We start from the raw sequence: 24,248 nt of genomic DNA on the forward strand, positions 1-24,248 counted from the left end.
TATTACCGAACACAAGTCATTAAAACCACATTCTAGCACGACTGATCTTCTTTTCCCGGTACATTCCGGCTCCGTGCAGCACCGGGACGCTTCTCTGAAACGACAATCGTCGTCATCGCGGGTTTCCCCGCCTCCCGCCGCCCTGAGTTTCCAGGAAACCAAAGTGAAAGTGAACTCCACTGCGCGGAGCGGAGCCCAGAGGAGCTGTGGGGAACATGTCTGCGTGTGTTCCTGCCTTCATCCTGACGCTGTTCGCCCTCTGCGGATCCGCAGGTAAAGAAATGTGTGTTGGTTCGAATCCCTAAAGGCGGATTAAACAGGAAACCTCCTGACGCGGGTCGCGCGTTTTGGATGAAACGTCACCTTCGGTTCCGTCTCCGCCTGCGCGTCAATGACTCTTTGTCCCGTTCCGTTTTGACTCAGGTGCATCGGTGGCCCTGGGGGGCCCCACCAACGTCCGAATGAACTCCTACAACATGGACCTGGTGCTGAGGTGGGACCCGCCGGAGGGACCCAACAGCAGCATGGTGGTCTACACCACACGGCTGGGCCACAAGTGAGTCAGCGCCGACCCGGCTTCATCATCATCATCATCATCATCACCACCATAGATAGCCTTCGGTTTAACCTACTGCCCCAGCTGGCTATAGGCGAGTGTCGGGGTACACCCCGGACATGTCGCCAGCGCATCTTGGGACACAATGGAAGTTTAATACTAGAAATTAAAATTGGAAGAGTTAATTCAAATAAAGTGAAGGAAAGTTTGAATAGAGTCAATTAAAGTTGATTAAAATTCAGAATTTATAGAATGGAAAATAAGAAGATTTGAGTTGATAGATTTAAGGTTAAGGTTATTGAAACAGAATTAAATATAAACACGTTTATTGTCACATTTTTATATGTTTAAATAAACTATAAGATGCTGAATGTAAGGAATGAACCCTGAACAATGAAAATAGGAAATGAAATTTTAAATTGGAATTTATTGAAGTTGATGGAACAAAAGAAAAGAAGGTCTGAATGATAACATTTTTTTTCTTGTTTTGTCTCTTACACACACACACACCCCCTCAGAGAGGGTTGCGTGAATACCTCCTCCCTCCAGTGTGACTTCACTCGTCTCAAAGTCTTCTACAGCGAGTTTGGGAACTACACCGGCAGAGTCCGTGTCCTGAGGGGGGGGCAGCGCTCCGACTGGGTGGAGAGTAACCCCGTGGCCTTGGACCAGGACAGTGAGTGGAGACGGCATTCCATCAGTGGAGATCAGTTGTAATGGGGGTTTTTCTCACCTTTTTTCTCACCTTTCTGTTTCCCCCTCCCTCTCAATCATCATCAGCCATCATCGGACCCCCCAACGTCACCCTCTTCGCCAGCGGGGCTTCCATCGAGGTCAGCATCAAGGACCCGGCGTTCTCCGTCTCCACGCTGAGGGACGTTTACGGGTCAGTCACCTACAACGTCACCTACTGGGAGGACAGCCAGAGGGACAAGGTGGGACCCCCCCCCCCCCAACCGGTGTGACAACAGGAAGTCAGACTCTTCCTCACTCCTCTGCTGTTTCCTCCAGGCCAGACGGATCAGCAACACCCAGCAGGACCGGCTGGTCCTCAGCGACCTGGAGGTCTGGACCAGGTACTGCTTCCAGGTCCAGATCAAGACCAGGAACCCGAAGCCCAGCGTGCCCAGCAGAACCGTGTGTGAGACCACCGGCGACAGTAAGAGAGTCTAATGGGTACCAGAGCGATCCGATGTGGGGGGGTGACCAACATGCTGCTGTTCCCACAGGAGAACGGGCCCCCTGGGTGGCGGCGGTGGTGGCATTCCTCGTCCTGGCCGCAGCTGCGTCCCTGGTGACTGTCGCCGTGGTGAACCGGAAACGCATCACCCACTTCCTGTGTCCGAAAGACACGCTGCCACAGCACTTAAAGCAGGTGTGTGTGTGTGTGTGTGTGTGTGTGTGTCTCTGCATGGGTGTGTGTGTTCTTACTTCTGCACTCGTGTCGGTTCAGATTCAGTTGTATCATAGAAAAACTACTGAATGGGTTATTGTAAAAGTTTACTGTGCAAGAAATTTCCTTGGGGTTGGATTCAGGAGTCTTTTATCTCTTTAATAGTATAATGAGGGTTTTTTGTTGTTGTAGGCCCCGGCGTTGAATTACTATTTAGATTATAAGCACTATTGTTATGTCTCAGCTTTGACCCAAAAAATAAAGGTGAATTTTCAAGATTAAATTCTTTAAATTTTTCTCTTATTTTTGTGGACAAGTAGTTTTGATTGGTGAAATGAGTTTATAAAACAATTACAGTGAAATATTTGTGTGTAATAGTGCATATTGTGTATTAAATGTCTAAAAAGAATGATTTTAACCAAATATCTGTCTAAAACTGTGCAAAGCAGATGAAGTGGTTAAAATATACACCTAAAACTTTGAATATAGGGAATATGATCATAAAAAGTAAAAATTAAAGAAATTAGCGTGCAAAAAAAATGACCCTATTCCCATAAATCTCTGGACAGGTGGGCCATTGGTCAGGAAACAAAATCGGAATGGACTGTAGGGAGATTAAAATAAACGTTTACTCAGCACAATCCTAAATGCCCTCTTCTTGCCCCCCCCCCCTCCCCAGTACCTGCTGGAACCCCCGGACACGTCGCGGTCCCTCATCACGTGGAACCCTCAGCCAGCTGACGTGATTTACCACCAGGTGAGTGTCACCACGGACAGCAGCCCTGTGGAGGAAGGGCGCCCTCTGGAGGCAGCGGAGTCCAACTGCAGCCAGCAGCCTGACGTCACAGTGAAAGAGAGAGATGGAGAAGAAAAGGAGTGACGACTCCAAGTGGAGTCTGCAGGGACTGTAATGACTTTAAGATTATTATTATTCTTATTTTAAGAGTTTTATTGCAGTAAATCCTACAGACGGTGTATTTTATTCTGCTGTGAGGTGATTGTTTGGTACGACCATAGAGGCCCAGGGCTGACGCCTCCCACAGTTTTAAAACATACTGTAGTGAACTGGGACAGCTGCTGTGTAGAACTCTGCTGAAACTACATAATTTGACAGCCATGTTTGTATTTTCAATGGCGTCATTGCTGCCACATGAAGGTTCCCTAGCTCAGGGAGGCTGGGAATGAGAGGTGGGCATAGAACAAAGAGGCAGATGCTGATACAGATCAATTACAATTAACTTTTTTTTACATTAAAAAATGGTACATTTTGACATTTGTCAGTGAATAGGTTATATGTAGTAATAATCAAGATAATTTTGTTTACTGTTTTCATTCAGTGACTGTCATTGAAAAATATATATGTAGGTCCAGGTGGTCACACAATTCAGTCTTATATTTTAATGTATGTTTGTGTTGTTTCATTTGTATCTCCAACCAGGAGGTTTTTTTTTAACCTGTGTTAGATCATTTGTTTGTTTGTCTGCATTATTTTGGTAGAACAACTGTCCCATAGAATTTGGCTGAAGGATGTACTGTAGCACCAGTTTAATTTAGCAGATTTTTTCCCCATAGCATTGTGAAAAAAAAATTAAATTTGATTTGCACAAAAATTATAGTAATTTGGAGTGTGTAGGTCATGTAGTTTAAGCAAGAACTAGATGAAAGTGTGTGTTGTGCTGGCTAAACATTTTTACTCTATTTGCCATGTCCTTGCTGCAACAATAAATATCAGACATGTAAAAAGAAGTCCCTGGGCTGAGGTGTTGATGGACGTTTATAAAATTTGAATCAAGAGACACAACTTTATTCTTTTTGAGACGTTAGGTCATCATTTTGAGAAATGAGCTCATATGGAATTCTTGAAGCATCTTTACTTTCTCTTACCCGAAATGGTATTCCATGTGTGACTCTCCAACTTTGCCTTGACTGGACTTTTATTTTGAAAGTGGAGCTCAGGCTTCCGTCGTTGTGACGTCAGACAGGAGAGCGAACAGCACAGCAGGGCGTCCGGAGAACCTCCGCTGAGATGTGAGAACGACAAAACCTGTCGGTATCGAACAATAAATCCACATCAAACATGTTTACGGCTAACATCGCGGTTCTTTTTGTTTGGTTCCTCCAAAACAACGCCGGTAAGTTATTTTGCTAGCTAGCTAGCATGCTAACATCTTCGGTTTATCGTAAATTAGCCGTGTCGATGTTTTGCTAGCTGTTTGCTTTCCTTCCACTTCGCGATGCTAACATTACGTTAGCTGCGTCAATAATATAATAACTTTAATTTCTGGTAACTTAAATTATTTGACTTTCAATTTATGGCATCTTCTGTCTGGAATCACCTCTGTTAATACATCTATTATTAACGCGCTTAACTGGCAAGTATTTATTGACCATTATTATTATAAGTGCTTTCGTTATGACTAGTTTATATACGATTAACTGGGTTATTGTACGACCTGGTATATTTCTATCTATATTTTAGCATTTTTGCTGTCTTATAATAGCGATAAAGCTCTAATGACAAAAGTGAAAGTACGCCTTCTGTATTAAGATTACATCATTTTTATGATACGTGTTTAATAATTAGCTCGTTTTATTTATCAAGAATGGAGTTTTAATCTCTGGTAATTTTACCATCAAGAATCGTAATTTTAATCTGACTAAACCATATACTGACCATTGAGGAAAAAGTGAGGCAGAATCTATGTGAAGTGTGTTTCGAAGAGGGAGTTTTGTATTTGTAGATGCAATTTGACTTAAATAAGAACAAGAGGAGTTGGAAAAGTACTAGATTACATGTGCTGGTATCAGTTCACATCTAAACTGATGGTCACACTTTTATTTTTCTCGACATTTGAAAACAGTTTCTGTCGCTGGGATGAGATGAAGGAATGTTCATGGAGGAGTTCATGTTTGAATTTCTTGTTATCTTATCTCTGACTCCCTTCCTGAGTATAGAGATGGGACCCCAATTAAAATAATCTGTTACCTTGAACAAACTGTCTGAATCCTCTGGGTTTTTTGTGAATAAATGTTTTGGATATTGTTGCACGCGTTGCAACGAAGTTGTGTTATTTTCAGACATTAATCCAGAAAGGCTATAGGTTTATGTCTAACTGTTGGTGTTTGAGAAGAGAACTGGTCATTTCGCAGTCCAAACATGTGACTTATTTAATGTTTTACTTTATTGAGAACCTTATTTGACTCAGCATCTATGTGATGTGATTAAATAAGACATGGTTGGCAAATCATGTGACATACCTTCCACCCACACCTTGCATACCTAAAGCAGTCGGGATTCACTTTTCTATTTACTCAGTGAGTCCTTGTGATGTGCCACAAAGCGTTGTAGAGTCTATCTGGAGGGGGAAAAGGAGACTTTCATAGTCCACGTTTAGTTTGAAGAAGATTTTGTGCTGTTAGCTTGATGTGAAGGTAAATCAGAGATGGAGGAGCCTTTAGGCTTCACCTTCAGACCTAACAACAACTACAGTGTGGAGTGTGTAGATGTGAACCTTCAGTGTCACAACGTCGTGTTTGTCACATCCGGAAAGAGTTCATTCTATAACTCTTAGAGTTGCTCTAACCATAAATGCATTACATACTCTTTTTCAAATGCTGAATATAATCACCTGCTAGTAATAACGAATACTAATAATAATCTAATTAAATAAAGATAACGTGACAGTTAAAAACAACCCCATACCCTGAACTGTTCATTCAGTTCATTCTGAGTTTGTTTCAGTTCCTGAATAACTGTTTCTGAGTTAGATCAAGCCTGAGAACGGAACAATTTGGTTATTATTTAAGGTGGAATAGGACGTGTATGGTGAAATCTGCTCTGCTGGTGCGAACTTGCTGTTAGATAGATATTCCACAATAAATGGAAAAGAATTATGGAGTCAGTGACAGGAATAGTTTCCCTAGTATATCATTTCTTCAGCCGGCATCCTGTTGAATCCTTATGAAAGCGTCCATTTGCCCAATTTTATTTTGTGCTTCCTGTTTTCATGCAGTGGCTCAGTCACGAGGAACTTGTTTCATCTATTTTCATACAGGTGTTCACAATTACTTTTGATTCCCTATCAGACGGTTTCCTTCTCAGGAGAAACACATTTAGTCCATGGTGATGTTGTTGTCGATTTGTTCCTCTTTCGGAGTGCTGCAGGTGTAGTTCTTCTGCTCCTTCCTTCGGTCTCGTCAGATGTAACACACATAACAAAAACATTTTCCTTATTTTGTTATCTTGGTTTTTTAACTTTACAAATAATGATGGGAGGAATTTTACATTTTTTCATTCTTTATATATTTCTTTTGTTGATCACATTGAAGGATTGATAGCAACAAACATTCTACTTTTATTCCATAAAATTGGCGTTTCAAGAAGACTGGTTATATTTGTATTCCTTATAAACGAGCAGATAATTTAAGTAATTATTATGATGATTTTTTAAATGGTGGAACGTGAAGGAAACGTTTCCAACTTGCCACAGGGTCAGAATTCACCATCTCACATCCAGTTTCTCGGTTCTTGTGGTGAGGTTTGTCTGTGACTGCGTGTCGTGTTCTTCCTGCAGCTGCGGATCTGACAGCCTTTAAATAGGGTGTTTGTTGAAAGTGGACTGTTTTCACTGCCCGGCCCATGAAACCCGGTTTGTGAGCTCCACACTTGTTTTGTCAGACTTCTGTCGGGCTCATGGGAGTGAAGTTCAAACGGTTACAGTTGGAAAGATCCTCCGTCAATACCGAGGCGACAGAAACAGTCGGCGCACAGTTGAATGAAAGATTCGCCTGTTAGTCCAAACCTCTGCTTTTCTTCATCGTACATAATCGTACATAATTTTAAATTTCCCAGTTTGGGATAAATAAAGTATATCTATCTAATCCATAACCGATCAATGACGGATTGATTGACAGGGTTAAATGTTCTATCAGGCCAACAATAATAATGGCTTCTCGTCTGTCATCACTAAAATCTGCTGGAAAATTTCAACATGGCGGTTTTTTTTGTGTTTCAGAGGGAGCAGAGCTGACCCCCCCGCAGAATGTCCACCTGGTGACGTTGAACACAAACTACACCCTGAGCTGGGACTGGAACCAGGATCCTGCTGCCACCTTCACCACACAATATATTGCGTGAGTGTGGATCACACGTTCAGACGACACACACGCGGAAGAGGAGCAACGGCATGTTTAAACTCAGAACTGAAGGAGGTCGTGTTTCCAATGGGGTTTTTATGTCAGGCTAGAATCTGTGTGTTGATACAGATTGTCTCCCAGGTCTCAGATCAGCATACCATTGTGTGTGTCTGTAATTGTCTTTGGAATGGGTGAAGTAAGATTCAGTCATAAATCATAGATCTCTCCATCTTGAATTTGGCTTCTGTTGATTTTTTTGTGTTTCCTGGTAGCATGTTGCTACGAGACGAGAGGAACAGAGAGTGACGCGTCCCAACTGGGAAACAACACGGATATTTTGTTTTTTCAAATTGAAGTTTTTTTTACGGTTATCAGTAAGAATAGTTTGATTCAAGTAGGGATTGTGTTTTCAAGTTCAAATCATAAAGAAGGTGAACACGTTATTATTATTGGATACGCCTGAATTTGGCCGTGCCGGAGCAACCATCCAGGATGTTTAAGTGGAGTTTGTTTTCTGTTCTCGTCCCACCAGGGAGCACAAGCTGCAGAACAGGACGAAGAAACCGAAGTGGTCTGTGGTGTGTCAGAACTCAATGCGTAGGTCATGTGACCTCACTCATTCCAACCTGCTGTACCTGGGCATCTTCGTGATCCGCGTGCGAGCCGACCTGGACGGGCGCCACTCGGACTGGGTGAAGACTGTGTTCTGCCCCGACGAACACGGTGAGAGCTGCGAGACGAAGGTGAAGATGAGGCTGTTTTTTCTCCTCCACCCTGCAACCACAGACCGCAGGAACCGAGCGGCCCGGAGGTGCAGCTCAGCAGCAACATCTTCAAAACCACAGAGTAGAATCGCAGTCAACACCTCGTCTCCGGTGGATTTCTTCACGGCTCAAAGCTCCAAACTCGTGCTTTCATTTGTGAATCTGTCATTAGACTCGTCCCTCCATCCCCGGGCCTTACCTTCTCTCTCTCTCCCCCTTCTAGCTGACGTGGGTCCTCCCAGTAAAGTGGAGCTTTCTGCCGCCGGGAGCGTCCTGGACGTGATCATCTCCGACCCGCTGACCAACAACAATGTCTCCATGAAGGAGAAGCTTTCAGGGCTTTACTACCACATCGTCTACAGGGAGGGCCCTGCGGGCGCGCCGGTAGGGAAACCACCCCTGGATTAGCTGAGATAGCTAACACGTTTCAGCTAGCACAAAGCATCCTCTGATTCCTGTCATTCAGCTGTGAGTGAAAGCCATAAGTTAGCTCTCGGAACCCGCCGTGGCAAACAGATTTGTGGTGTCCTGAACCGCGTCAGGTCCCTGAACACACCTGGTAAGGTCCTGTGAGCAGAACACCTGCTGTGTGGCTTCAGACGTGCAGAGTTGAGGCATTTCCTGTTTGTGGTGTAGTTTCACATGTAAAAGTAAACGTCCTGAAAGTCACTAGAGAGGAAGCAGACATGACGGTCATGTGACCTTATTTACACAAAGACAACAACAACACAGTCCTCAACCTGATGTCAATAAATCAGACTCCGTTATGTTTCTGAAGAACTTGAATGTAAATGAGTTCCGGTGTGTTTTTAGTTCGACGCGAATGACGTCTGGGACGCATCGGATTCATGATTGAGTGTCGTGTGTTTTTTTCCCCCATCAGGCCTCGGGAGTTGAGTCGTTGAACAGCAGCAGCAACTTGGTGACGCTGCCGCGCCTGAAGGGCTGGACGTGGTACTGCGTGAGGGTCCAGTCCCGCGCCGACTTCTACAAGAAGAGCAGCAGCTTCTCGCCGCTGCTGTGCATGCAGACCGAAGGTAACGGAGTGTGTTTACAGACGCGGTAGTGCGATCGGCGCGGTCCCAGTTGGTTTCCACGGTAACATATATATGTTCACACACGAACAGGTGTCATCCCCTGGTGGCAGATCTTCTTGTACTTCTTGGCCTCGCTGATCGGCTGCTTCGTCATCGCGATGCCCGCCATCTATGGGTTCTACCGGGTCTACAGGATGGTCAAAGCCACATTCTACCCCCCCAGCCAGCTGCCCCCGCATTTCAGGAAGGTGAGGAAGCACACTCGTCTTCACGTCTCTTTTATTGCTCACACACGTCAGCCACACGCTGAAGATGCCTTTAATGTCGTCAGAATTTTTCAGGACTGGTTGAGATCGCCATCTGGTGGCGTCTCACGAAACAGCTGGCGCTCACACACCCCCCACCACAGATCCACTGTTTTCATGCAGGAGGGGTTCATGTTCTCTGCTCTTCTCTCTCCCCCCCCAGTATTTTTGTGACTCTCCTGGCTCTGACATCCCGCGTCTCCTTCACCCGGACTCTGAGTCGGAGCTGCTGTGTGATAAGGTGACCCTCAGCCCGGAGGCCGTCCTGCAGATCCACAACCCTCCACTGGAGGCGCTGGTGGCGCCTCCATCAGGCCAGGCACCAGACAGCAGGTGGGGAAGTTCTCTGATGTTTCATCACTCCAGAGTAGCGACATATGGAATAAAATAATAATAATAATACCTCCCCTCTCGCCCCCCAGTGGTAGACACAGCCGTCAGGACAGCAGCAGCAGCAGAGACTCTGGCGTTTATTCCAACGGCAGCGTCTTCGGTCAGCAGCAGCCGGGCGTCGACCTTTCCTCCGTGGAGGCGGAGACTTCCTGGCAGAGCACCTTTTACCCCGACCAGCTGACCCTGCAGGACATGACCCCGGGGCTCAAGGCCCACCCAGTGATCCCAGATGAGGGCATCGTAGACGTGAGCGTTTGAAGGGAGGGTGAACCACGTCTGTCACACGAGCGTGAGGCGAAGACGATCTGGAGATTTTGTAGAAAATGTGCAGCGTGCCTTTTCTCCTGCCGTCACTGTGAAACAAACGCAGGACGACGACTGACGGACGCACACCAGGACCTGATCCGCTGCGGCGGCGCTAACGCCGCCTCATCTGGTTTTAACGGTACTGAACTGAATTTGGATGCCAAAATGGATCAAACGTGCTTTACATTCCCGTCACCGTCCCTCCAGCAGAACGACCGAGGCTTCAGCTTCATCATCATCTGCATCAGCATTCAGCCGAGCCACTCCATCGTCACGCTGCATTAACACAGCTAGCGTTTGGATGCTAATTAGTTAGCATTAAGACTTAAAAGCAAACAAACAGGAAGTTTTGAATAGGTCTGAGTGTAACTAAGTTTTTTCATTGTTGCACAAAGATGACGAAAAGTAGTCAAAATACATCAGAGAATTAAAACATGATGTAAAACCATATAAAATATTAAAAACATCTAAATATTATTTGAAAATTTTTAAATTATTCAAATAATTGGCTCAATTTTGAGATGAAACTTTTAATTTGACAGATTGTAAATTTGTGACAAAGTGAAAACCTTGTGGTGGACTTAATTTTCAAATCATTCAGACAAAAATATGTTTTTTTATTTTACACTTTTAAATGAAAACATTGATTTAAAGAAATATTACTGAATTCCAATCTATAAAAATGAAAAGGAGCCCACCTATCTTAAAGTGATTTCCTCAAACATTTGCTGGATGACTCTTTCCATCGGACGCCTTAGGCAGTGCCGGTCGCTGTCCGTCGGACCGAGACCACCAGGAACGTTGTCTCCGATGTTTTCATGAAAGATCTGTTTGAAATGAAGGATTTTAAACTGGGTAGTTTTTACTTATATTTATGTCCAGCAAAAACAAAAATCATGTTTTATGTTTTTGGAATGATGTTTTTGTATCTGAAGGAAACTAGGATTGATTTTGCTCTTCCATTTATGATTCTTATAGAATCTTGTCATTTTTTAAATTCTTTTGTCACATTTTGTTTGTGTCAAATATTTTCTTTCTGTTTGTACTTACAGCTTCTTTAAATGCTGCCTCAGCGTTTTCTGCTCCTACCATCGCCTAGGTTATCGATTCGTTAATCAATGTCCACTTAAAGAAGCACTGAAACCCCTTCTGTGAATACATGCTGTTCTCTCAGTTCATGTATTCTATTAAACAGCTTCCATCTGCTTTATAACCACAAATACTAATCATCTATTCTCACACGTTCATGGTGCTGTGATGTGTAGGCGACGTGTTGTATTAAAAAACACAAAAAAGGAGGAAATCTTCAGTTGTTCATTTTAAAAAGTTTTTTTTTTAAAAAGCCCCCAACCATCTTCTTTTGACTTGGTTGCCAGTAAATGGAGGTATTTGGGTTGTTTCTCATTGCAGAAGTTCCTGCATTGCTTAAACGTGTTTGTGTCGCCATGTGTCGTCAGGTGCGTCGAAAGTGTATGAAGCTGTGGCGATGTCGGTGTTGTGTCTGCTCTCACGTCACCAGCTGGTGAACCTGCATGTGTTTTAATGGACAATTGTAGAAGTTTAATAAACCACATCTTGTACCATCTTGTGCTGACTCGTTTTGTGTCTTATTCATCCTTCAAACATTTTAAAGGGATACAGAAAGACTCATGAAGGAAAGTGGAAATTCTTGGGATGTGTGTTAGTTCTAATTCAGTCATGATCTGCTCATCCTGAAGGATATTTGTTGTAATTCAGTCCTGATCACAGGGGTGAGTAAAGTTTGGGGACCTTCTTCAGACAGGTAAGTTAGCATAGAGCGTCTGGTTTTATTTATTTTATTTTTTAAATTTATTATGGAAATTGTAATGAAAATTATTACTCAAATTTGTATTTCCTGGTTAAATCTTACGGTTAAATTCTTACAGGTGATCTGACGGGAGAAGCCTGTCTCTCTCCGTGTTCAAGTTTACATTTTTAAAAAGTGACGTCACGTCGCTTCCCAAATGTCCTTCCCTGAATTGAGGAAGTGTTTCGGTTCGCACGTCCGTCCGTCTGTGTTTTTATCCATCAAACGGGTGTTTTAGAGCTAAAAATGGGAGTAAATCTGTTCTGGCAGACATATAAGTGTTTGAAATGACGCTGTCAAGATGTTTTTTTATTGTTTTATGCCTTCAATTCATCGTTACAGGTAATTATCGATCGCTAGTTGATGTTTTTTATTCGCTAGCGTCTTTATGTTGCTCTGCTAGCTAGGCAATGCTAGCAAACGAGTCCCTGTTTTGTGCTTTACATTAATTTTTATTTTTACGTCTAAACATTTTTAAACAGAATGTCAGTGAAAATATTTATTAACATTGTTTTTCTACATTTTAGCTGGTCGCGTTAGCAACGCCTATCTATTTTATCATTTTTTTGACGTAGCATCGAAATGATTCATATCGATCTGAAATGTTACGTCAAAAAATTGTAAATGTACATTAATGACGCATTAAGTCACCAACTAACAGCTTTACAATTAAAACAGACTGGCTTTAAAATCAATACTAATGACATTTATGTTAAATGAAGGGAAGTGTAAGTAGAAAACAATTTAATGTTGTCATTTATTCATATTCATATTGTGGAGTCACTTGACTCCCCCCCCAAAAAATCTGTTTCTACCATGAAATCAGTGTAAACCATGTTAGGGTTAAACTGATTTGTGGTTTCCCATGTGCCCCAGTTCTGTCCGAGGCGCCCCTGGCGCCACCACAGGACATCCACGTTGATGGGTGGCTGATGACGTGGACGCCGCCCCCGCAGGAGACGACGACAGTCACCTACACCGTCCAGTACAGCAGGTGAGGGCCGACCGCCACGCGCAGGTTTCCTGTCAGACGTGAGCCGTCCTGATGCAAACCTGTCATTTCCAGCACTGAGAGCAACGTGTGGGTGGATGTTCCGTCCTGCGTGCAGATTCCCGACAGGAAGTGTGACGTGGTGTCGACCCGAGGCGAAGACGAGCATGACTGCGTGATGCTGCGGGTCCGGGCGGAGAGGCGTGGGCTGAGATCCGTCCCGGCAGAAGCCTGCAGTCGACACGGTAAATTACATCATTAAATTCAAAAACAGGAAATTATAAATATTGGATATTTTTAATATCACAACAAAGACGTTGATCCTATTGATCATGTGATTTGTTTTGTCGTGCCCCCCCAGGAGACCGGTGCACTCCTGACGTCAGCCTGACGGCCCGACCCGGTTACCTGACCGTCCACCTGAGCAGCAACCACAGCCTGGCCCAGGAGTACGCCGACCACGCAAAGCACCGGGTCTATTACGGCAGGGAGGGCGAGCCGCTGAGGGTGAGACAGATCTGCAGCTCCTCCCCCTGCGCGTCTCTCTGTCGCATCAATTACGTGTTGTTTCCTTGTAGTTTGATCTAATATATTCATTGGTTTTACATCTGATCTAATATATTCATTGGTTTTACTTCTGATCTAATATATTCATTGGTTTTACTTCTGATCTAATATATTCACTTTTTTTACGACCTTTTGTTCTCCAGATGTTTAAAGAGGACGTGTCTTCAGTGACCATCGACGGGCTTGAGGTGGGGCAGCGGTACTGCGTTAAGGTGCAGTATGTTCGCTACTCTCAGCCCGTCGGCCTGCCCAGCTGCCCCCGGTGCGAGCTCATCCCCGACTCCGGTGAGAACACAACACAAAGACAGGAAATAAACTGACCTCTAGTTCGTTTATCGGTCGTGGTAAAAGCTTAACCCGGCTCCTTTTGTCTCCTTGTGTCTTTTCCAGCCGGATTCCCTGGGCACACGTGGATCATACCCACCGTGGTGGTGCTGGTCCTCCTGGCCACTCTATCTGTCGGGATCACCTGCGTCCTCGCCTTTCACTGCGGGAGAATCAAGCGATGGCTACGAGAAACAAGATACCACATCCCAGAAGACGTGAGTGCAAACGCTCATGGGTACAGGTAGTCGTCAAGAACACGATTGGTTCAGAGAGGCTGTTTGTAAGCTGAATTGTTCCGAAATACTATTTATTAAATTCAAATCTAAAATCTCCATTTGAGGTCATTTAAATGTCATTACTATTTTATACTTCGGTTTAAGAAACATACACAGAAAAATAAAAATCAGGTTTACATAATTTCACTGGATTTAATGTCTGTCCACCACAAATACTGGACTCTAAAAATCACTAGAAAACCATTAAAAGCTCATAGTATTGTTACTGTACAATAAATCAGAATAAAAACATGTCATCATATTAAAAGATGTACATTTAGTTCCATTATCTACTGTAAAGCATCACTCGTGATTCACATGATCATTTTAATCCAGATTAGTTTCCGATAAATTTTAATCCTTATAATTTAATCCTTAAGGAGAAAAAGAATCAAGTACTTGAATGGGAGACGAGTGTTCATGAACGCAGGTTGTGGCAGAAAGGGGAACTGCAGGACAATTGTCGGATATGGTGCGAAGTGTTCGTATCTCCCAATGTTTGTAAGTTGAGGACTAGCTGTACTTAAATATGAATGAGACACAACCGGCTCCCAGTGTTTACTGGAAAACAGTCAGTGTATTTCCTGGTTACTGTAAGTCAGCCATCAGATGACTCATTCAGTCATGGTGAGCCTGTTCAGGCTAACTTCACGTCTTCCTCTCTCCTCCAGTACTTCCTGGAGTCGTTTCCTGACAGTCGCTGTCCCGTCGCTGTCAGCGGCCCCTGTGAGGAGCATTACGACGTCATTTCCTTCATCGCCCTACGGGAGCCAACAGAAACCAGGGAGCAGCTGCTGGAGGCCCCTCCTGTCGGAGACGCTGCTGCTAGCGGCCCACTCCCTTGGCCGGAGTCAGAACCACAACCCCCCTCCCCGGGGGGAGAACAGACTGAACCCTGTGACAGGTTGACGTTAATAACTAGACAACGTTCATCTGAGTCCACGTGAACACCTGAGCTCCACGCTGGATGCTACGTCCACACCAAAGCAGGTTTGGTGTTCCCTGTGGAGACGCAGCCTCACAAACCGGTTCAAACTGGTTTGAGAGAATCGAGGTTGATAAAGTTTGACCCTTGATTTCAGCAGCTGTTCGAAACCAGATAAGTCTGGTTATGACAAATTGTTTCCCCACACATTTCCAATATACCTGCTCCAGTTTATATTTACTACAAGTGTAAAATGTGGATATATTTTCACAAATTAGCTGTAACGTCATTGCATTAATTTAGAAAAAAGGAATTTATTCTGTGGTTTTCATCGATTGATGGACTTTAAACTAGAGAACACTTCTGCTCCGTCAGCTAGCTGCTACCGCTAAAGACAAGCAAATCGCGGCTCCACCTCCGCCTGTGCTGCTGGTACTCTGGTTTTTAAGGCTCGGCAGGAAAAGCATCAGCAGATATGAAATCACATTTTAAATCGTCATGGCAACAAACCTCTGCTGCACAAGTGATTATTTCTTTGTGCAGTCCTCTGGTCGACTAAAACACTGACTGATGGATTATTTCATGTTGGATGGTTCTAAAAGTCAGCTCTTCCCTTTCTGCACGTCTTTTACTCTTCGCTTTTATCAGCAGCAGCGACACAGAATCAGCTTTAACTTTTATAGCATTAACGGGATGGAAGAAGGAAGAACGACTGATTGTTTATTTCTAAACCTTTATTTAGATCTTTTTTGCATCTTATGAAGCTTCTTTTTTCTCTGCTAGTGACTTGATATCGTGGGTTTCATATCGCAGGATTTGTCAAAAGAATAAAAAATTTAGTTTCATACATTCAGCAACATTTCATTCTAACTCCTTCAGGTCACCAAGCTGAGTTTGAAAGAGGACGTGGGACGTTCAGATGACCTTTAACCTTTGACTGCAAGATCAATTGCTAGCATCAAGATAATAACAGCTGAATGAAAAAGCGTTTATCAGTTTCTTTATTGTTCACGTTTGAAACTCTTGACAAATATTTAAAAACATGACCCTGAATTTTTACTCCATGCACATCAGAACCAACAACAGACACATTTTCTGGTTTAACACCAGTCTTAACGAAACTGAAAAGAATAAAATCTGATCATTCACATCTAAAAAAGACAAAGAAATCTACTGGTGAATAAATCGTCTCGACTGTTAGCTTGCTGGCGGTTCTAGTGTAGAGGGTTCATCTTATAAAACACATTGTGATGTGAACACATGTAAAGTAGTCCCTTAATACCTTTTCTTTAGCATCACTGGGTTTGTTCTACCGAAATACTGCAGAAAAATTACTTACATCTCACTTTACAGGTAGAAAAAAGCTGAAAGAGGATAAAACAGTTTAAAAACGCTTCGCCCTGAGGCAAAGCGGCGGTGACAAACAGGAAAAGGAACCTCCCCAATCTGAGAGGTTATAATCCAGTGCATGAGATGGATACACTATGAGCAGCTTCAGTAGACAGCAGGAGAGGTTCTCCCCCACAACATCTGCATCAAAACGTATTTCTACATTAATTTAGTTCATTTCTGGTTCCCTCAGACAACATGAATCTGGTCTCCGTAACCGATGGCTCCCTGGTTTAAAACACACACACCTCTAGTGTTCATCTACAAACCAAAACTCACAAACGGCTCTAAAAAGGACAAATATTACGTTCCGTTACGTCTCTGGTCCTCATGGCTTTAAAGGACCGCCAAACTCCGGTTCTGGTTCGGGGGGGTGAATGCGTGACGTGAACGAGGCTCCTCAAAAACGGGAATCTGGAATACTGGCAGAAATCAGACGTTTTAACCCCATAATTCTTCGGTCCGGCCGAATTTGTAGATCAGAGTGCTGCAGGGAGACAGAGGACAACAACTCCACGTGAGGACGTGACAACCTGAACAGCTGAGACCTCCACAACTCCACCGGTTAAGATTTCTACCCTATTATGTTCCGTAATGCGTGGCCTTTAGCCCATCAGGCCAGCGCTGCCAGAGGAAAACAGCCCTGTGTGGGCGAAAAAAAATCTATTTCTCTTGTGGTTTATTTTTTTCCCTCCGGCCGTTAAATGTGCAGCTGAAGGTCAGGATGTTTTTAACGTGGCTCTACAGTGTTCATCAAGTGTCAATTGTACTCACCTAAAAAAGATAAAAGCGTTCTGAAAGAAAACAGCCAGCCCAGGAGCCACTTCTTTCTCTAAACAGATAAGAGTTTGGTTAGATATGATCATAATGGAACTAATAAAACTCATCAGATTGGAAGAAGGAACCAGCAGGACGTGATTGAAGAACACAGAGCAGAAAAATCACAGCAGGAATCACTTGGACGCTTTATTTCTGCTGCCGTCAACACAAAGACTCAAAACGCTGTGAATATTTTTTTTTTCTTAAACCCTGCATGAGGACAACCCCCCATATCTCTCCTTTATTTTACAAATGATTGTCCTTGTAGCTCCTAAACACTCCACTCTGTTCACCAGCACTTCAGTTTCAAAGCCAAAACAATGAGCTGAAAGATGCTAAAGTTCCAGAACTGAGTGGCAACAAGGCAAAATTTTAAGGAATTGAGGATGGGGGGGCACGACACTCACTGGGCACCACGTAGGCCCCAAACAGGATCCAGATGGAGGCGATGAGCGAACCGAACATCATCATGAAGCCAAGGAAGAGCCAGAGACGAGCTCCTGCAGGGACACACACATCTTTATCAGCCTCATGTTACTCCTCAGAATCTGCTCTTCACAAAAGTGAACACACACACATAAGAAGATGAGGAACACACCTGTCCTGCCGAGGCAGCCCTCTCCGTAGGTGTCTCCTCTCACCTGGCCATTGGAGACGGCGTTGATCCTGAGGGGAAACAGAAGTCACACACAGTAGGAAGAGCAGCGGAAAGACAGACAGATGGACATGAAGACCTCACATGAAAAACGCGATGGTGGAGAAGACGCCACACGTGTGGAAGGCGTGGTTCATCTGCTCCTGGGTTGGATACATCACCGCTGCATCAATCATGATCCACCAGCCTGTGAAGAACTGGGACACAGGTCGGAGGGTCCACGTTGGACCGCAGTGCCAAAGGTGGGACAAGTTTTGGTGTCTTTCAGTCATTTTCTCTCCCTCTTTAAACGTCTTACCAGAACTCCTGCGACAATCGAAGCCACAGCGTTCCTCTTCTCCCCCCAGTCGATGCATTCCCACTCCGGCCAGCGGAAGTTGTCCAGAAAGCCAGCCATCTGCAGTCCTGTGTGTGTGTGTGTGTGTGTGTGTGTGTCAGATCCTTCACTGCACAGACGAAGCAGACCTCCTGACTCTGTTTGTGTCGATGCCAGCTTCGCCCGCCGCTCCTCAGATTCTCTGCTTTGGCCTGTAGATGACGTCACAATCATGAACAAATCAAGGTACAACTGACGAGACTGAACAATGGCCGTAGGTGGAGATAACCAGCTTACAGATTCACATCAAAACGGATTGTTTGTGAAATCAAAACTAAAATTATTTTTAAAAAAGGATTTATAGATTTCAAGATATGCTCAAAATAGAACAACCACGTGAAATATTGGCAATAAAAAAATAACTTTTTGACAGACGTAACATTTCCTTAGATCCGCTCTAAGAACTAAATAATATTCAGTAATCAAAAAATATCTTCAATAATTAATTTAATAAACCTTATTTCGCACCACAACTCGACCATGGCAGACGTAACGTTACCCGGTTTATCCAGCTAATTTTAACTAGCTCTAAATTAGCTAAACCACAACAGCAAATACATTATTAGAATATATATTCAGTCAAATAACCCGGTAATGATGCGGGTTTAAACCGCATCATTACCGGGATCTCCTGTTTATGTCGGAGCTAGGCAGGTTTTTTTTTAGCTAACATGACATGAAGTTACTGTCCGGCTAAAGCCGACCTGTTCACATAGATGACGTATGAAGCTAGAAAATGGTTAACAAACGACAACCTTTGATTTAAATACACACTAGACTGCGTTGTAACCCAGAATAATAAAATGGTTTATATTTTATCGTCACCTTCTCAAGTCCAGAGGCTGAGATTGCTTTCACTTTCCATTGACAAGCCTGAGTTAGCGCTTCTTCTTCGTTTGAGTATTTTTGGTATATTCTTCTTCGTGAGTAATAATAACAGCTTGCTAACAACTCAATAATGCAACACTGACCCCTATCACTACCGGTGGAACTACATATAAAATACGCTCTTATGAAGACGAACCAAATTAAAAGAAACAGGATATTTACTGATTATTCCCGTTAAAAAAGAAAATAAAGAGAAAAGTCTACTACATCTACGTAAATAAACAATACAAAATACAGTATTGAACTATTTTATTTTTATTATCATTACTATTTTTATTATTTTTATAATTATTTTATTTATTATAATTTTATTTGATTATTCATTACTCTATTAATTAATTTTTTGTCTCTGTGCTGTTGACATTCAGCTGGACAGCTGGACACCATGAGTACGTGTCTGTTGTGTATGACTCATACATACTGACATGACATGATTCCTGCTATTACTAACATCAGGGTTGATAAATTAGATTATTGGTGCGATAATGGCTCCATTATTCTGTTGTTAAGATAATATGTGCTTCCATTGACACCAAAATGAAATGCATTCCTCTGTTCTCACAGGACGCATTTTTCTGCCTTTGAAGGTCTGAACGCTAATGGAATCACCTAAGGACTCTGAGGGGGCGACGCTTCTCTATAATGGGGTAAACACTCAGATGCTTTCTAGTTCTTTCTCCTTCGGCCACACAGCTGAGTCAGCAACTTCACGTAGGCTGTGAGGAAGTAATGACGTTTATACGTTTGTTCACCTTCACAACACGTGTCAACATGTTTTTGTTGACATAAACATTAGAACCCAAATCCCATTAACTTCTTCAGCTTTCGGTTCCAAAGGCACCTCTGACCCCCAATCTGTGACCCCGTTCCCCTGCAGGAACACCTTTCACAGCACAGCGGTTCCAGTAAACCTTCGACACCCCTCTCCTGCAGGGCGACGCCCCCTGGAGCAGGGGGGAGGAGTCACGAGGAGGTGTTCACCTGAGGAGGAAGAGCTCCAGCAGCAGAGCACAGCTGACAGCCGACAGAACCTGATCGTCCTCTGAAGCCTCGCTTGTTTTCTACGCCACAGATCGACACACACCGCCGGAAAATGGCTTGACGGATCAAAGAAGGTGAGAAAGTTTCATTATTTTATTTTAGTCCACTGTGGAAAAAAAAAAAGAAAGAGGACTTTTTTTTTATTTTTAAAAAGCACATTTATTCACAAAAACAAAATTGCAAATAAGTCACACTCGCAAAAAAAGAAGTCACATGCAAAAATAAATAATAGTAAGAAAATAATAATGAAAAATTAAACTAAATATACAGAAATTACACCAACCAAGAAAAAAAAAAAAGAGAAAGAAAGTGACTCAGCATTTTTCTCTCTGGAAGCGAACAAAGAGCGACAGAAAAATAAAGATGACGGTTTGTGCTGCTGGCAAGAAGTCAATATTTAAACTGATGTTTTTGAGGTTTTATTTTAATTCCAACTCCTAATGAACAGGTTGGTGTTTGTTTTTCCCACTTGTTAGACGTTTCCTCTTATACCTGGTGTGTTTCAGTGGAAATCATGTGATTCCTGGCCAGGAATCGTACAGTATGTGGAAAACCAGTAACTCCAGTTTGTGGAGCGGGATTTTAGTCAGTCGTCTCCACGCCCTTATAGATATGATGATGACATAATCACTGGGAAAAGCTCCAGATGCACAAAGGAGATGACAATAGGAATAAACTCACCTGTGTAGAACGGCTGTGACGTCCAGTTAAATAAAGATTATTATTATTATTATTATTATTATTATTATTATTATTATTATTATTAACAGCTGTTTGTCAATAAAATGTTTCCTGACAATAGAAACTCACCCAAAAAAAAGAAAAATGACTCCACATCAGTTTGACATTTTCTGATGTTTCTGCAGCCGGCAGGTCCATGGGCCAGAAGATCCGCGCCGCGTTCAAAGGCGAGGAGCAGCCGGAGAAGAAAAGCACCAAGGGATGAGGCAAAGTGAAAGGTGGGGGTCAGATGAGCGCCTCCTGCAGGACGGGTGGCACACAACAGCCTGAGGATGGTTGTTTACTTGTTTGTGTTTATGTGCAGCTCCTAAGGAGACGAAGGAGACGGACATGTATCCGGAGGAGCCATCCTATGCCCCCCAGCCCAGCCAGCAGGTGGTCCGGAGGGGCTGACAGTAAACCCAGAGCTGGAGAGAGGGGGGGGAAGTTTTATGATGAGGAGACAAACAAACAAAATGAAAAATTTGATTCTTCATTTGTTTTTATTCAAACTCGTCTCCTCCATGATTCAAACAAATCGACTTCCCTCCGTCTTCTAGCTCTCTGTTTCCTTCCTCCCCCCTCCTCTTCCTCCTGCAGGGAGCGGTCTGATTAGTCTGAGAGGATGAAGGCCCTATCACCAATTCCCCCCCCAGGGGAACCGATCGGGCCGGAAACACTTGGCTCCGACGATGAAACCGCTCCGAACCTGTTCTTGATGTGTTCGTGTCTCCTGTCCTTCACTTCTGCTGCTTCTTCATTTAAAGAATATTCGTGGGTGGTGGGAAGCAGGCGTGTCATCGTCTTCCTCTCTGAAGCATGAACGTGTGAATTATTAATAATAATACACCTGGATCAGCACCGGATTGGTTTCAATTGGATCCCGGGTCAGTCTGAAACCAGATTAAAAATAATCTGTCTTTATTAATGTGTGAACTGTTTTAAAATCTCAATAAACCGCAAGTCGTCACACTTCCTGTTTTCATCACACACACACACAGAGTCGTACTTTATGAAACCGTCTCCTTGACGGCTTTGCACCTTGAGTTCCTGTTTTGTCTCTGGATCCTTTACAAAAAAAATCAAGTCAATCAATCAAAAATAAGCCTCCATCTGGATATGAGCAGAGTCCCAGCATGATGGATAATAACCATGGCAACCGCATCTCCGAGTAAAGTTCTTAACTCACGTCAGAGAACAGATTTATTTTAACTGTATTCATTAATTTTTTTGTTCTTCAACTTTATTGACTCACAAACCGTCACAGCAGTAAACACAGCGTGTTGCGTTCAGGAGCCGCTTGGAGTTCAGACGTCTCACAACCAAAAGGCATTATGTTCAAAAAAATAAGTTGTAAACAAATGTAAACAATCCACATCAGTTAACACATGGACTATGACTCAGCACAAAGATGGCAGGAGGGTTTCCTCAGAGTGACATCATCATTAGTCGTCTACTCTCTGCCACACCCACAGAGTCAGGTGACCTCCGGACTCACATCTGATTGGTGGCCCTTCCTGCCAAACTCATGGTCGACTTGTTGTTTACTTCTGCTAACAAACAAACAAACAAACAAACAACAGGTTTATTTCACCAATTACACCAGGAAACTGAAACATCAAACGCGTCGTCATGGTGATTTGACCAGGTGAGGTAAAGTCATTTATTCCTATGAGTTTGGAGTTTGTTCTTATATAGCCCTCCTATCTTGATGTGAATCACAGGTTTATTACCCCAGGACTAATAAAACAACCCCGTCTCTGCATAGACGGTTGGCGATCGTAACCCAGAATGCTTTGCTCCTTGAGAGGTGAGTCCAAGCTCAGTGGCGGCTGCTGATCAGCGGATCGATACCGTTTAGCGTCCCCAGCTGAACCCCCCGCCGCCCCGAATGGCCGCCTCGCTACACCTGCTCCTCCACCCTGTTGGGGTCGGCGTCAGCGGTGGGGGCCACGCGTGCCGCCTTGCAGCAGCCCCCGCAGACGTACTTGAGGAAGCAGAGGTAGGCGCTGCTGGACACAATGACCATGATGATGATGATTATGGTGGCGCCGAACGCTGGCGACACCGTGTCTTCCAGGACGGACCTGAGGCCCCCCAGGTCGACGCCACCCGACGCCTGGATGGGGAGGCTCTCGTTGGGCTCAGCGGTGGATTGACCTGGAGCAGATAGGAGAGGTCAAAGGTCAGCAGGTGGGTAGAAGTGGCAGCGCGTGACATTAGACCTGCTTCAGCATCATCTGAACGGAACCACGGGGGGGTGGGGGATGGGGATTAATGAGCTAATGAGTCCTGATTGGTCAGGATCCCCGCTGGTGTTGAGTCTATGTCTTCTCCTGAGTGGAAGCAGCAGGCATTCTGGGTAAATTCTGCTCATGAAATCTATTTGCAGAAACGCGTTCAACATGAGGTCGAGGCTGAAAAGTAGAGGAGCTGTAGTTATCAGAAACACATCAATCAGCTGAGGGTCTGAATTACTGCAACCAGCACACACACACACACACACACACACACACACACACACACACACACACACACACACACACACACACACACACACACACAAAGGTGTCTTTTTTCTGGGATCAATTTCCACACTTCCTGTCCATTCATGTTTTAATTTATCTAACTATTACATATAATGATGAAGGGGGGGGGGGTTTGCAGGGGGTGCTGAGATCCGTCCGTCATCCAATTGGTCGATGGGATCACGCGTTATTCATGCGGTTGTTCTGCTCCGTGAAGCTTTTACAGAAGGTTTAAAATCCTGCTGATCCTGTTTCAGCCAGAAAACCAACAAAAGTAGAAAATCAGACGTGAAACTGTGATTCACTGCAACGTCTAAATGTAAAGTTTAACATTTTAAGTGAAAAAAGGTCATTTGATATTCAATCTTGATTCATTTTATTTTGTTAAAACATCAACATGATGTCTTCCTTCATCTTCCAGATGATGACGTTTGCGCAACCAGAATAAGAAATTTAGCATTGAATTTCTTGGTTGAACAAATTTCTAAACTGAAATATATTAATCTCATATTTTCAGACGCTGAGAGGAAACTTCCAGCTTAATAAAAGCAATTTAAGCAAAAAAAACCCAAACATTCAGCATTTGGATTCCTTCCCTGCATCATTTTTAAGTTGAGACTGAACCCATTCAACCAGTTTGGTTCAGTTTAGATCTTTATCCTGAGCTTCAGATCCGTTCCTTCAAGGTAAACCTGTCCGACATGTTAGTTCAGGCTTCGCTTCCGAATCATCTTCGTGTTGTGAAGCTTTTGGAAGCATTTCTCACGCCTCACATCTGGTTTGAAACCTGAAGCCATCACCCTGAACCAGCAGGAACCAGAACCAGAACTAGAACCTCAGTTCTGGAAGGGAACGTAATCATGGGCTGAAATGTCATTTCTGTCCCATAAATACACACATGTGTGGTTCTGTTTTCACACAGATGCGCCTCACATCTGGGGGTCGATTCACTCTCTGTAAACATATACGGGTTGCCTAGCAACATGCCAAACATATCAATCAGGATAATTAAACCGGACTCCAGGCGGT

At 43.7% G+C, this 24,248-nt stretch overlaps 4 protein-coding genes and 1 long non-coding RNA gene across 5 annotated transcripts; 4 read left to right on the forward strand and 1 right to left on the reverse strand.

Annotated features, from left to right (window-relative positions):
• Positions 1-10: 10 nt before the first annotated feature.
• Positions 11-3,695, forward strand: LOC137604984 (interleukin-10 receptor subunit beta-like). The gene is made up of 7 exons (XM_068329272.1): positions 11-273; positions 424-556; positions 1,075-1,232; positions 1,337-1,491; positions 1,568-1,715; positions 1,786-1,931; positions 2,629-3,695. Exons 1-7 carry the CDS (start codon positions 216-218, stop codon positions 2,827-2,829), a joined length of 999 nt encoding a protein of 332 aa, XP_068185373.1. The 5' UTR covers positions 11-215; the 3' UTR covers positions 2,830-3,695.
• A 208-nt stretch (positions 3,696-3,903) lies between these two features.
• Positions 3,904-11,478, forward strand: il10rb (interleukin 10 receptor, beta). Its single transcript, XM_068329267.1, has 8 exons — positions 3,904-4,081; positions 6,965-7,082; positions 7,618-7,808; positions 8,073-8,233; positions 8,733-8,886; positions 8,977-9,134; positions 9,355-9,524; positions 9,614-11,478. The coding sequence occupies exons 1-8, from the start codon at positions 4,027-4,029 to the stop codon at positions 9,840-9,842; spliced, it is 1,236 nt and encodes a 411-aa protein (XP_068185368.1). The 5' UTR covers positions 3,904-4,026; the 3' UTR covers positions 9,843-11,478.
• A 410-nt stretch (positions 11,479-11,888) lies between these two features.
• LOC137604929 (uncharacterized) lies at positions 11,889-16,681 on the forward strand. Its single transcript, XM_068329175.1, has 7 exons — positions 11,889-12,060; positions 12,595-12,712; positions 12,785-12,954; positions 13,071-13,216; positions 13,420-13,561; positions 13,667-13,818; positions 14,550-16,681. The coding sequence occupies exons 1-7, from the start codon at positions 12,006-12,008 to the stop codon at positions 14,823-14,825; spliced, it is 1,059 nt and encodes a 352-aa protein (XP_068185276.1). The 5' UTR covers positions 11,889-12,005; the 3' UTR covers positions 14,826-16,681.
• Positions 16,545-18,955, reverse strand: LOC137604930 (transmembrane protein 50B). The gene is made up of 7 exons (XM_068329176.1): positions 18,868-18,955; positions 17,965-18,194; positions 17,751-17,863; positions 17,610-17,677; positions 17,419-17,511; positions 16,967-17,024; positions 16,545-16,679 (listed from the first exon to the last, which is right to left on the reverse strand). The coding sequence occupies exons 2-7, from the start codon at positions 18,061-18,063 to the stop codon at positions 16,634-16,636; spliced, it is 477 nt and encodes a 158-aa protein (XP_068185277.1). The 5' UTR covers positions 18,064-18,194; positions 18,868-18,955; the 3' UTR covers positions 16,545-16,633.
• On the forward strand, positions 18,208-21,683 carry LOC137604931 (uncharacterized). The gene is made up of 5 exons (XR_011037681.1): positions 18,208-18,228; positions 19,495-19,577; positions 19,808-20,045; positions 20,838-20,930; positions 21,017-21,683. It is a non-coding gene; the product is annotated as an uncharacterized lncRNA (long non-coding RNA).
• The last annotated feature ends 2,565 nt before the right edge of the window (positions 21,684-24,248 follow it).

Source organism: Antennarius striatus, chromosome 12, assembly GCF_040054535.1.
Source record: "Antennarius striatus isolate MH-2024 chromosome 12, ASM4005453v1, whole genome shotgun sequence".
Taxonomy (NCBI): domain Eukaryota; kingdom Metazoa; phylum Chordata; class Actinopteri; order Lophiiformes; family Antennariidae; genus Antennarius; species Antennarius striatus.